This window comes from Phragmites australis, chromosome 13 (assembly GCF_958298935.1).
Source record: "Phragmites australis chromosome 13, lpPhrAust1.1, whole genome shotgun sequence".
NCBI classification, from domain to species: Eukaryota; Viridiplantae; Streptophyta; class Magnoliopsida; order Poales; family Poaceae; genus Phragmites; species Phragmites australis.
In genome coordinates this window covers 22,582,538-22,596,828 of record NC_084933.1, presented here as the reverse complement: position 1 = coordinate 22,596,828, position 14,291 = coordinate 22,582,538, and the positions used below count along the sequence as shown (strand labels likewise).

The 14,291-nt window shown below is 45.9% G+C and overlaps 1 protein-coding gene and 1 pseudogene across 1 annotated transcript; both read right to left on the bottom strand.

The window, feature by feature from the left end:
• Nucleotides 1-4,168: 4,168 nt before the first annotated feature.
• Nucleotides 4,169-6,487, bottom strand: LOC133889536 (uncharacterized; annotated as a pseudogene).
• A 2,191-nt stretch (nucleotides 6,488-8,678) lies between these two features.
• On the bottom strand, nucleotides 8,679-11,947 carry LOC133888920 (uncharacterized). The gene is made up of 2 exons (XM_062329314.1): nucleotides 11,522-11,947; nucleotides 8,679-8,988 (listed from the first exon to the last, which is right to left on the bottom strand). Exons 1-2 carry the CDS (start codon nucleotides 11,781-11,783, stop codon nucleotides 8,951-8,953), a joined length of 300 nt encoding a protein of 99 aa, XP_062185298.1. The 5' UTR covers nucleotides 11,784-11,947; the 3' UTR covers nucleotides 8,679-8,950.
• Nucleotides 11,948-14,291: the final 2,344 nt, after the last annotated feature.

Sequence of the window (14,291 nt, the reverse complement as noted above, 5' to 3'; positions counted from 1 at the left end):
GTAACTCTCCAGCTCATGGAATGATAATGTTATGCTGAACATGGTGTGATCATATGATACAAAACGTTCCTGAACAATCGGCAACTCTCTTTTCGCACTCAATTTTAACAGAAGATAAAGATCCAGTAAAACATTGCAAAACAATTACACTGCTATAACATGTAGACCTGGCAACTATCAGTCTATTCATATGGAGATATTTAACTATTTGTCAATTATCGTGTTCTAATTCAGGCTCATTAATATGTGAGACTACCCAGTGGGGGATCTAGGGATTTTGAGGAGACTAGGCGAACTTTAGAGTAATATTTTATTAATTAAAATATGATGTAATTAATAAAGCAACATTTAAATATTAAAATTTTGAAAGAAGGAAAATATATTCACAGGTACATAATAAAATATACATAAAATGCTAACTTAAAGGAATAAGGAATCTCCTCGTCTCTGGAAAATTTAGCATCTGCAATGTTGAACCAATAGTTAGCTCATCACAGTCATCGTTTCAAATTGGTAAACAATTATGATTTACGTTCATAATGTCATATTGATGCACAATTACCTGACCAGCGTGGATGAAGAAGGGGATGCAAGGTCAGCTCTGATTGCTATGGTTGAATCACTTCAGCGTGCTGGCGTGGACATCGTCTCCGGAAGAAAGGTATTTGAACATCTTCCTTTTTTTTTCATTTGCAAATGATTTCGCATCTATTGTTTGTATACTTTATCTGATTCCTCTGTTGCACTACAAGAATAACAAGAGTACATCTGTATATCAGTATTCATTACATCAAGTGATCTGTGATCAGGTCAATAGTAAAGTATTCAGTCAACACTAGTCACTAAATATCTAGATTCACAAATCACAACAACTCTACGAGAGACGAACGGTGTACTTACTGAGCACTGAATAGTGAATACTGATGGTTTGATACCGTTAGGCATCGCGGGCCTTCAGGTACTGGAAGGGTTAGGGCGTATGGCGCGAGCACGATGTCGCCGTCGCAGGCTGGCGGCGAGCACGACGAGGGGCGACGCTATGGCGAGGGCGGCGGCCAGGAGCAGTAGCGACGCACGTGCGGGTACTGGGCACGGGCGCACGAGGCTGCGGCATGTGGGTTCGGTAAATTGGGCGGGACCGGCGAGTGGCCGAGTGGGCTGGGGTCGAACGGGTGGCCGATTGGCAAATTGGGCTTTGCCCAAATTTTAACCGGCCCGATTATCAAATCTCCTACTGGGCTGCACTATTCTATAGGGGCTGGCCGGAGAGAGCCCGGGCAGCTGCCCAGACTCGCGCCGGGCCTTGGGTCCGCACATGAGACTACCTGAGTCATTGAAAGTGAGCCTAAGTGACAATTTGTCACTTATCTGATAAGAGTGACAAATAGTTAAATATCCTATTTATATGTGGTAATACTATGACCGAAAGAAGAGTAATACCACGGAACTGAGAGCAAAAATGATTCAGGCCCTTTCTTGAGAAGCAAAACTTCCTACAATCTCACTTTGTTGGGAAAAAAACCAGCTGAAATGGCATCTCACTTTGTTTATCCCAGTTCCTGACTGCATCACTGTGGGTTAATGTTGCCCGTTATTTGTCTGTCCGATTGCCTGCATCTCTGTGAAGAACAGGATGACCTAAGAGCTTCATTCAGCGGAAATGTACTCCAGCCGGTGATCATTGCTTCATTAACATGGTGCTCGCAGACCCAATCCTGAAAACCACTAGAGTAAATTTGTAAGAGTAGAATTTTTCAAATAAGTAGAAATGATATCACAAAGGAAACAACAACATCAAAAGCATTCTCAGCATATCTTCATCTATGGATAGCTGTATGTCAACACTGTATCATGGATGAGGCTGTGCAGCTTTGTAGTTATGTATTTAACCACCACTTCCGAGATTTCCAGTATTCATGCTAGAAGAGGCTGCAGCCAAATATTTATCACTTACCAGATGAGCTCACGGATAACACGGTACTGCTCATGCAAAAAGATTTATCTAGTGCCAAATTACTAAGAAGATTTATCTACAAATGTAACATGCTATAGCCTATAAATAGTGAATCAGTTGTTGACACAAGGATGGGGAATGTAAAATCAAGAATGCCTGTCGGAGCTCGAAGGAGCCTTAGAGTACCGCCAGGGTTTACTAGGGTCTTCAAGAACTTCTTTGTCAGCACACCGAATTACTGGAGGACCTACCAAATTGTACCTATTGCTGCTGTAACTCGTTAATCCGGACGAACCCCAGCCAATTTCAAAACGAACAAACAAGCCCTTTCTCAACGCTTCTCATTTTACAAACTTTTGGGCAAAATTGTCTCAAGTATATATGTTAGGATATTAATTGCATCATGTCTCACAAAAACAGTAAGGATTGCATTTCTTAGATTTCTAGTGTTAACCACAGCAAGCAGTGTCTTAATAGATTTATAGTACCATCACAGAACACAGTTTTAATTGGTCATCATTTCCACGTCCTACTCAGGGCATCAGTGAGGATTGCAGAAATATGAATGCAATGAATCATTTTTTCTCATCGACACCCCCAATTACAACTCGCCATGTACAATTTCTAGATAAAAATGCCCAGAAATGCCAAACAATTATCACGATTACCTCTAATTCACACAACTTAAGCAAATCAAGTATACTCGCGTTACCGCGTCGAATCACGAAAGCACACACCTTTCCTCCTACACATGGAACTGCAGCAACAGATCCATGGCCGCGCGCCGCCGCCCCTCCGAGTCCAGCACCAGAGCGGCGGCCTCCGCCGCCTCGCAAGCGCCGCTCGAGCGGCGCCCTAGGGGCCACGACGGCGGCACGGGCCGCTTCCTCCGCTTGCACCCCTGCAGGGCGCAACCCCGGAGCCCCCCCTCCGCCTCACCGATCATCTGCTCCCCATCCTCCTCCTCAGGCTCCTCGCCGCCGTCCGCCATCGGCTGATCGTCGCCGGACGAGGCGGAAACCGCGTCGAGGCGGGAGAGGAAGGAGCCGATGGCGGCGTGGGCGTCGCGGAGGGCAGCCACCGCGGCGGCCGCGTGGGAGGAGGGCGAGGGGGCGGAGAGCGCGGCCGTGGCCTCCGCGGCCCGGTGGATGGCGGCGGCGAGGTCGGCGAGCGGCGGGGCCGGTTGCGGCGGGAGATCAGGCTCCATGGCTTCGGACGGACGCTTGGCGGTGGAACTGAGGAGCTGCGACGGCGGCGGCGAGAAGGAGCGGGAGACGGAAAGAATCCGCGCGGTTTTCTGTGGTGGCGGTCTGGCGGCACTGCGGCAGCTGTAACCGCTGGAAACTCCGAAACGGAGAACGGTTACGTGTATCTGATGTACGAAATTTGCAGAATAATCCCTTGAAAGCAGCATAATTTTCTTACTTTTCTAGCATCTTCCCTTCTACGTTTCACATGTTTCTCTCATAATTGTGAGGAACAGATATCGACTTGCGATCACATTTGACACAGAAAATACGAACAGTGGCTCACATGTACCGTAGATCCTATATTACTGGACCTGATGGCTGATGCCTCACGGCAAGCACCTTCCCAAGCAGGCTCAGCATTTCCCTGATCTGAAAAGGAGAACGAATGGCCAATTCTGCATCACTTCACGCATAAAAACCAAGAAAGAAACGTGAAAAATGGTGAGATGCTTCATGGAGCTGTTAAACTAAGCTGGTTAGCGACTCAACCCTGCTGGGAACAGCTGCATTAGCTTTAACAAATCTTGTTTCTCTACTTAAATGAAAGAACAGTGCTACTCATAGTACAAAAAATATATATATAAAAATCTTGTTTCAGGATGCCATAACATTGCAGCTGTTAAATTTATATGAGACTTAACCGGGTAATATCAGAAAATTACCCCAATATAGTGTTGAAGAACTGGTGAATAGTGATCCAGTGCTTTGTATGTCTTCCTGAGAAGTCCAAGAAGCAGTTCCACTACCACCTCATCGCCATGAAGATCCACCTGAGGCTCAGGGAAAACAAAGATAAGTATCTCCATTTTTGCATCAAGTGCTTTTGGCCACGGATTAATCGGTAGCAACTAGCAAGGCTTTTCTTTTCTGCAGAGAAAGTATGAGCTTATTGACTACATACAAAGAAATCCTACAGTATTTTCTAACCTCTGCTTCTACTGTTTGGAGGTCACAACATCGCCTGGTGAAATTGTTCAGCTAGATTCTCCGACTGTTTATCTAAGTCTCTCAATCTGTCACAAGATTGACAGGTTAAATGCGATAACTCTATCACACCTTGCTGAACTGCATGTCTGTATCCGAAGTTCTAAAGCACTTTCAGTAATAGCAAAAATCATAGAATGGAGAGTTAAAAACCTCGGCACAGCTGTTTCAATTTTTCCACAGGTAATAACTTCAAAATCCATGCACATTTCCTGAATGTTACTTAATGAAATGAACATTTACTGATTCGCTCCTTTAGAAGACATGCTCAAACCTTTAGCTACCTCTCCTATCTGCAGCTCCCGATGATCTTCCGATACTCCCTCAACATTGTCATTAACTGAATCAGAAACGCCATCTTTGTCCGTTGACACTTCAGCTTCCAGATCACTTCCTTTGGAATTTTGCCTGTTACTTATGCTGAATCTCCCCAGATTATTGCTGGGTCTATTTTCATCTTCGCATTTGAGCACACTTGAATTATGACAATTTATCAAATCTTTTATCAGTCCTCCAAAGATAATGCAATAAATCTCTTCCTTGATAAGTCTCTCATTGCGAACCATTTCAGTTGCGCTCTTCCAAGCATTTAGAATCTTGGCAACAATAACTGTACGCACTTCACCTTTGATGAGGCTCATGATAAGATGATCAACAGATTCAACAGCTAGTTTCTTCACCAAGTCTTTGGATATGGCACTATATGCTTCGCACTGTAGTTTACTTCTGATGTCCACCTCATCTCTTTCCTCTGTCAGTTTTTGTACATCAGCCTGAACAGCCAGTTTCCCCACTAAGTCTCTGAATATCGCTGAGTATAACACATCTTGTAGCTCACATCTGACCTCTAAATCAACCTTTTCTTCTGTTAGCCTCCTAGCTTCCTCACGGGAGATACCACACTCTTCTGAATGATATCGCTGTCTGTTATCTGACTTCTTCTCTGCCGGTATATACCTTGCTGACTGCAGCTGCCTAGTTTCAACCTTCAGAGATCCACATTCGTCCGGGCTATTATCAGTAGCATCATTGTCATGATGCAATGTAGGTGGGTGAGATCCTTCTCCCGGAGAAGTCCATTTCGATTCCAGATTGATTTCCCGGAGAAAACCCTCGACGACCACGCTGTACATCTCCTTCTCTGCATCCATCAGCCATTCCTGCTCATACATGGCTGCCTTCAGCGCCGAGACCGACCTCTCCATCGCTGAACGAAGACGCGACGCTGTCTTTCACGGCGCCGGCGTCCAGGACCATCTCCTGGAACTACATGAGCAGCTGCGCCATGCTGTAGAAGCCGGAGAGCCCCTTCACCCCGTCGCCCTCGTGTCCGGCCTCCTGCAGCCTCGCCATCGGCGACGCCTCGGCCTCACCACTCACCTTCTGCATAAGCGCCGCCAGCGCGGAGCGCGCGTCCTCCAGGCTGGCCGTCGTCCTGGATGAAGGAGTGCAGCGGAAAGATAGAATTTAGGGGAAGCCACACACGGCAAGGAGCCGAGGTTCCCGTTTATATAAACTCAAGAGGGCAATTACATAGATATAATAATATCTAGAATCAATCTATATAATATAATGATCTCTAGGATATACATAAGTCAGCAAACAAATAATATGCTAACATCCCCGCAGTCTCAACGGGAGGTGGCCGGACGCAGAGACTGGTCCTGAAATCGAGAAAAAAATTGAGACGACAACTCTTTCTTCATGATGTCGGTGAACTGGAGATTGAAGGGCACATGCAACACCCGGACATGCCCTATAGAAACTTTTCCCCGCACAAAGTGGATGTCGATTTCGATGTGTTTGGTTCGGCGATGTTAGACGGGGTTGGAGAACATATAGACCGCACTCACATTGTCGCAATAGACAAGAGTGGTAGACTGTAGGGGCAGATGAAGCTCCTAGAGCAACTGACGAAGCCAGCAGCATTCAGCGACGGCGTGGGCAACTGCACGATACTTCGCTTCTGCACTAGAGCGAGAGATGATGGTCTGTCGCTTGGATGACAAGGAGACAAGGTTGTCACCCAAGTAGACGCAGAAGCCAAACATCGAGCGACGAGAGTCCGGACAGCCCAATCCACATCAAAGTACGCGGTGAGAGAGGTAACAGGAGTAGCATGCAAATGAAGACCGGATCCAAGAGTGCCCTTCACATATCGCAAAATGCGCTTGATGAGCGCAAGATGCGGCTCTCGAGGAGCATGCATGTGAAGACACACTTGTTGGACAGTGTATGTGATGTCAGGGCGCGTCAGAGTTAAGTACTGAAGTGCCCCAGTGAGGCTTCGGTACTCCATTGGATCCAGTACAGGGTCTCCATCCGTGGTGGACAGCTTGGCCCTAAGTGTCCACTGGAGTCGTGGTTGAGTGACAGTCAGCCATGCCGACGCATTGAAGGAGGTCGGCGGTGTACTGACATTGAGAGAGAAAGCGGCATGCCAACGAGCGGGTCATGGAGATGTCGAGGAAGTAGTGGAGATCACTGAGATTCATCATGGAGAATTCACCGTGTAGACAACGAATGATGCGGGATATGAGCTCGACGGAGGAGGCAGTGATGATGATGTCGTCCACGTACAACAACAAGTATGAAACATCAACACCATCACAGAGCACAAATAAGGATGTGTTGGAGAGGGACGTCACAAACCCCAAGGTGCGGACGTATGTGATGAATCGTTGGTACCAGGCGCGAGGTGCCTGCTTAAGGCCATAGAGAGACTTCTGAAGACGACATATGTGCTAAGGGCGAGACGCGTCGATGAAACTAGATGGTTGTTCGCAAAACACCGTCTCGTTGAAGGTGCCATGAAGAAAGACGTTCTTGACGTCGAGTTGTCGAATCGGCCATGAGTGAGAGGCGGTGATGCTCAACACAACCCGAATAGTCGTCGGCTTCACAACCAAGCTAAAAATCTCATCTTAGTCTGTCTGGGGAAAAATACCTGACAATGATTCCGGGGTGTATCAAACGACGGGTGTGTGATCTTTGTTCGGGGAGTGCCTACTGAATTTGTTTGTGTATGTGCAACTCAAGAACACCGAGAATTATCCAGGTTCAGACCCTCCCTTAGAGTAATAGCCCTACATCTTGTATATTCTTTTCTTGTGGACTAAGTTGGTTACAGATAATGTTCTTGCCCAGCCTTCTTTTGCCGTCTTCCTTTACAAGCCTGGTATTGTTCCCTTTGTATATCAGATGGAGAGAGAATTTACACGTGAGTCAAGATATAGACCTAGACCTAGCTACAGCTTCCCACCTAGGTCCATCATTACTAAGAGCAGACGTATCCCACTTGCTGTACGGTGCTACAGAGCCTGTCCTATCGCTCCACCGCCTGCGTCATCCTGGTCGCCTGGACTGCTCTGTCCCGTCCCCACGCGCCGCTTGCGCATCTAAAAAAACTCCTGACATGCTTGTCAGGACGTCCCGTATCGTTTAATGCTACGGGATGGGACACGGCAGCTCTACGCCGACCATGCCTTGGTCGATCAGAAAGAGGACCTGGGGAAGAAAAATACTCGAGTGAAAAAATATTTACTGTAATTAGACTGTTTAGACACATACATGTCCCGCGACCAGAGGAGACTGGTCGGAAAGCCTGGTTGCATGGTCGCTGGCTGGTCGTGCGGTCGCTGACTGGTCGCGAAAGGTGACCACTGTTCTGAACAAACGTGATATAACACATGCTGATATCTTACCGGCGTGAACCCACCTACGAAAAGACCCTGCTTATTTTTACACCAACAATAACATCAAGCTCTTTCGCGGATGCGGTCCAACATGATGGAGTCCGCCACCTTCACCGACGTCCGCAGCCGGGAGTCGAGGCCGCTGAAGAAGGCGTCCATCGCCGCGCGACTGACGCAACGCAGGCGCACGGCGAAACTACGTGCCCTCAGTAGGGTAGAGACTCTTGCGGGCGCGCGCACGGTGAGCATCGCATGGAACGCGTGGGATTCTGTGCGCACGGCATCGTCATATGTTGTGTTCGCGGAGACATTTGCTCGCGGCGATGCGTTCGCTGCGGACATGCGGCTTGCAGCGCGCGGCCGCGCGAAACGGAGCGAATAGCTCGAGCGATGCGCGCCCTCGCTGAGCCACCAAGCGGTAGTATGTTCTGGATGCAGCCATGCAGCTTATCGCCTTCTCCGATCAATGGAGCAGTGCGATCATCACTGGCTTGCAGGCTGCAGCTTCGTGAGTCCTGGCACAAGGTAGAAGCCACAGATGAATAATTTGAAGTTTCCCAAGTATAAATTTACCTAAGGCCTCTCTTTGCAGGAGATTTTTGCAATCAGTTTTGTGATACGCTAAAGACCTTCACATTAACAAGAGACCATAGCACTTCACACGACGAACAGTCTAAACATTATCACGCAGATCAGGATATTCTTAGCGACAAATTTGTTGGCGAGGTAAGTTACACATCCTTGCAGGCATCACCAAAACAGAGCTAAGATCAATATGGAGCTAACGACAGCACATCGGTGAGAAACGGCAATCGCACACATCCTGAATACAGAAACAGCAGTCTACACTGATCAGTTCTGGAGACACACAAGCCCTATACTACGAATATTTTCAAGAGAAAGAAATTGAATAATCTTTTCTCCTGTACCATCTATGTGCCACATAGGGAAAAAGCAAAAAGAAAACATATTTACAAATAATTTGACCCTTAACTCAGTAGCCACTACTGTACCATAAATTATCCGGTTTTCCTGAGTTGAGAAGTCTCCGACTTCTGGAGGTGCTTCTATCGAGCAGTTGGGTGATCTTCCTCATCGCCACAGGCTGATATATTGATTGATTAAAGGTGGAAGTTAGAACAAATATCAGACAACATTGAGATAGGGAACTAAAGGGCAATTGGACAGCTTTTTAAACAAAGAAAAATAACATGATGATGATACAGAACGATGCAAAGTTTGCAAAATCTTGAACTAATAATGAATAATGACATATGCCAAGGGAATACGAACAACCTGCAGGTCCAACATATTCGTGAAACAAATAACAAATGCTAGCACAGTTTCAGGGTAGAAAGGTGCATGTGTTCAGTAATCAGCAGTAGTTATCTTTGTAACTTATTAACAAGGAGTACACAAAAAATATGAAGGTATTGCCCTTGTAGTTAGGTCATGTCTTATTTGACAAGACACCAGCAGAAATGTGCACCACAAACACTTCACTTGCACAGAACTTTAGCACATAAAAATTTCAGAACAACTTTGCTGATACTTTTAGCACTAGCAAGAACTATAAAAATTAAGAACAACTTTACTGATAGTGCTAGCACTAGCAAGAACTAGGGACTCCTTTAGTTTTCCTCCTTTCAGGTTATGCATGTACTGTAATGATCCTTTCCATTGAATGCACGTCCAGGTAAAAAAAAATTACAGGCAAAGGAAAAGAGTGGATACTTTCATCACAGACCAAAGTTCAGAGGTGCTAAATGAGTTCTTGACTAAATATCCAGAGGAACAATCAAGATACACTATGCAAGGAATAGCCTGTTCTTTCAATGATCTAGGTGTAATTTGGCTGTGATGCTTCCCAGATGAAATAACCACGTCATGAACTGAAAGGCCCAATTTAATTTCAAATGTTAATCTTGCAAAGAAATGTGTTTCTACTTCCTAGTTGTCCTGAAATGATAATAGCCCAAACAAACATGTTCATGGAGGGCCATCAAACTGTTGACATATCAAATGATCAATCACCCGTGCAATCCAAAAAATTATATAAACTACCCTTTTCCTCCGCATATTCATGAGCTTCAAACAGCAGCCCTGTCTTCTGCAGCTTCACTGCCACTCTAAAATTATCTGGAAATGCTAAACTACAATTCTGTTGGCAAACATAGTGTTCTCCACACTCTAATGTAAGGTTCAGGATTACAGCACTTATCAAACACTCCATGCTGCAGCTGACTTTGGTGGCATGAACAGATCAATGAAAGACCGAGCATAATCTACGAGCTGTAACGGGAGTAACAGCTACTGCTACATATGTGTGTCGAAGTATTTAGCTTTTTGCTGCTAATGGTAACTAATGTCAGTGAGACATGGATGGCATATCCTGAAAGTCGAATTAGGGTAGTGGGAGTGGCATATATTCAGAATAAACAAGCACAAGCACCTGGCACTGGGTTCTAGATAAGTCAAATAGATTCACCACAAAATCCCTGTACAAGTTTCTCACTTTTGAGGGGGTGTCTTGCAAGGGGGCTATGACACTCTGGCACTGTAAATTATCTTGTAGAATTAAGGTGTTCCTATGGCAAATGTTACACAACAAGCTCTCTGTGTCCACCTCCCTCAAGAAGAGGGGGTGGAAAGGGAACTCAAGTTGTTGCCTGTGTAATAAGCCTGAAGATGTCAATCACATCTTCTTTGGACGTGTGTTAGCACAATTTGCTTGGAGTGCTCTGAGAGACATCTTTGGCTGGAATGGATTCCCTGTTTCGGCAGCTGACTTATGGGCAAACTGGCTGCTGAAGAACTTCAAAATCTCTCAAAAGCTATGTTTGTTTCTTTTTGCAGGGATTGCCTGGGCCTTGTGGCGGACTTGAAACAACATGGCGATCCATAAGAAGTTCCCCCACAAGCCTGTTGAAGTGTTGAGCCTCGCTGTATCATTCGTGTAGAAATAGAGTATCCTCCTCATAGAAGATGACAGGAATAGGGTGGGCAAGGCCTCAACTCAGGCCGGGAGTGGCTGCAAGAATTCACTCCTGCAGATGATCCAATTTCTAACATTTGCGAGCTTTGAGCTAGTGTCTCCTCTCATGGCAGGTTTTGGTCGCTTAGTACATCTGTTAAGCTTTGAGCTGATGCCTCTTTCAAACTTGTTTTTGATCGACTCTGTATATTTGATGCTCTATCTCCTAGACGATTTGTGCTACCTGGTCTGCTGGGATCCCCAGCTGTTTTCCTTTTTTCGCCTTTCTTTACTTCTGTTGTTGTTTTGAACTTGGTTATTGGCTTTCAATAGAATCCGATTTAATCTCTGTAAAAAAACAAGCACAAGCACCCCAACCCCATAGGGTCAATGTCAACGAAAAGGTGGCAACTCTGATGGATGAGGGAAACAACTCTGCGCCACAACCATGGGAACGAGATATCGAGGTGTTTTTGCACATTCCAAATTCCCAATACCACCCCAATCACTTTACTTGACCGTACGACAGGGACAAAATTGGTAAACCTAGGCGATTCCGAGAGCAATTGCATGTGCTTTTGACAATGAAATAAGGAAGCGGAAAATAGAAGGGTGGCACCATGCGATCGAAACAACTAGAAACTAAGGCGTCAGCATCGCATACCTCCGCAGCAGAAGCAGCAACAGCAGCACGTGAGGAGCAAGACGGCGTCCCAGGCGAGCTCGAGCGCGCCGGCCACCAGGGACCCCGACAGGGGTCGGCCCTCGAGCAGCGGCGACTTCGCGTCGCCGGGCGGCCCCTGCTGGCCGTCCTGGTCCTGGCCCTGTCGCTGAGCGCGCTTCATGTGGCCGAGGTTGAACTCCAGCTTCTGCAGGTACCCGTGCTTGAACGAGTCCCGGATCCGGAGCGACGGCCACAAGTGCATCTTCGCCGGGCTGGGGGGTTCCGGGATCGAGTGGAGGAGGCGGCGGAGAAGGCGGCGAGGAGAGGCGTGAGGTTGGTGAATCGGGGATCCTGGGAATCGTTGGAATAAGGCAGGGACGGCGGGCGATGGCGACCACGGGCCTGCGGGCCCCCAGCCCGGATTTGGGCGGGCCGACGCGGGGATCGGACGGATGGGATATATCTCGTGATAGAGGTCAGGGCGCGGATCCAGCATGTTAGGACTGGTGTCGACTGTCGAGTGACACCAACGCCACCTAGCTTAGCCAAGAAGAAATTAGTGTTCATGAAGATATTATAAAGTATATTTGCTAATTCAAGCCGTAATGACCCCAATGTCTCTATGGTGACCCCAGTGAAGTCGATTTCCCCTGCTCTTCACTATGGAATCCACGAAATAAAGGTACTTTTTGAATAATAAATTAAATCATATATCAGCCTCTATATCTAAAGATATACATAGCCCAAAAAAATATATACTCAAATACTAGGCGGGTGGGCTCGTTGGTTACCAGCTCACCACTCCTGGGTTTGTTCCCCGGATCGAGCAGGATTTCCTAGCGGGGACAGAGCGTCTGCGCGGTTAGTATTGGATGCCGTCGAGCACTTCGGTCATCCGGAACTGAATCTGGGTGTCTCGCTTCCTTTTTAAGCGTGGGAAGCATATCAGCATTCCCTTCCTCTGATTGGAGGAAGTACTTCCTGTCTGGGACATATGTATACATCTAAAATTTTTGTATAACCTTTTGTCTACATCATATTTTGTAGGCGTATCTGATGATCACGATCCAAAACAGCCAAATTCATCTCGTCGTGACCAGACGGATGTTGATGTAGCCATAGCTCACGATTCATAGCTCACATGGCCACACATAGCGGCTCAAACGCTCTGGTGACGTGAGTGTGTTGGTTCCTAATAAACTAAGATCATTGTGTAACTTCATGACGAATGCGTGTGTGACGATTGTGTTTTTGAGATGAAGGACGATGGCAACCTAGGTGCGAGCAAGGCAGGGGACTGAGGTGGCGAGGCGTGAGCTCAAGCTTGGAAGGTAGTGGTGGCAGCATGGACACGAGTCAGACAAGGCATGGTGGCAATGTGTGCACGAGCAAGACAAGTCATGCATAGCTTTGGCGTAAGCACGAGTACAATAAGTATGTACACTCAAATTAAAAATAACTTGGACCTATCACTACTTATGTGGTCACCTTGTCATCTGATGTCGCTCCATCCGTGGTGGTGTTGACCTATTTCATTGTTCTTCATGCTTCACGCATCTTTCCTCGGCTTGTGACTCTCAGAGCTTTTGTCTCACTCTTAAGTACTATCTCCGTTTTTTAATTATAACTGTTTTTTTACTACAGCAATTTTGATCTTGCATTTTTTACGAAAAGTTTATAGATATCTAAAACTTTCGTATCATTAGATTCATCGTGAAATACCCTTCATTAGTATTATATACTTTTAAGTATATATATTTAAAAAAACATAAGATCAAAATAACTATAGTAAAAAAATAGTGATAAATAAATGAAAATGAAGGTAAGTAGGAAAAGAACCCCTACCAGCGAACCAACAAAGGCAAGGCAACGCATCAATTGTATGCTGCATGCATGTCTTGGACAGAAAGCTTTGGGTCACGTGATCCTGTAAATTCCATGTACCGAAGTGATGTGGATGTACGGATCTATGCCTGCATGATCATACCTTCATGGTCAATTATTTTGCTAACGTATAATATTAACTCAGTTTTAGAACCATTTTCTTATCAAAAAGATTTAGCTCCAATGTAAAAACCTTTTACTCAAATTTAAGAACTATTTATTGGAATTAAGTAGCTTTTTACTTGAATTAAATAACTATTTATGCAAATTTAAAACCTTTTTACTCAAATACAAAAACTTGTTACTTGAATTTAAAAGCTCTTTATTCTGAAGCCATTAACTTAATGTATTATTTGTTAGTAAGATGTTTAATTTAGAGTAAAAGCATCAAAATTCTGTAGAAAACCCAACACAAAATTAGCATAGAAATCCAAATTTTTCCAGTACGTGTGTAAGACAAGCTGTTCACCTAAAAAATGTTAGTTATCTGTGCTCTCGTCCCCCGTTCACGCGCCTGGCCTGCACGTGGCAATATAGGAGGGGGATCACTAGTTTCCCGCTAGAGGTTAAGATCATCTCCAACCATATTCCCTTTATTTCGTTCCCTTCCCGATTCCCTTCCCCGTTCTTATTCCCTTTATTTCCTCTCATCTCGAACAGCTTCCCCTCGAGGAGAATCACGAAGGGAAAGGAGAGAGAATCCCGTCCTAGAGGGAATGACCCTGGGAATCCCGTCGTGACGGGAACCGTGAAAGGAAACCGTTGGAGCGCTGTAGGTAACGAAAATCCCGTCATGAAGGGATTCTGGTCCCTGAAGGAAAACCGTTGGAGATGGTCTAACCGGAGAGAGATCCAAGTAACTGCAGGCGACATTGCGGCTGACTGG

Excerpts from the sequence above, each read along its gene's own strand:
- LOC133888920 (XM_062329314.1), bottom strand. The coding sequence starts at position 11,783 with ATGCACTTGTGGCCGTCGCTCCGGATCCGGGACTCGTTCAAGCACGGG. Across the intron at positions 8,989-11,521 it reads TTGCTGCTTCTGCTGCGGAG|CCTGTGGCGATGAGGAAGAT; the intron begins GTATGCGATGCT and ends TCAATATATCAG.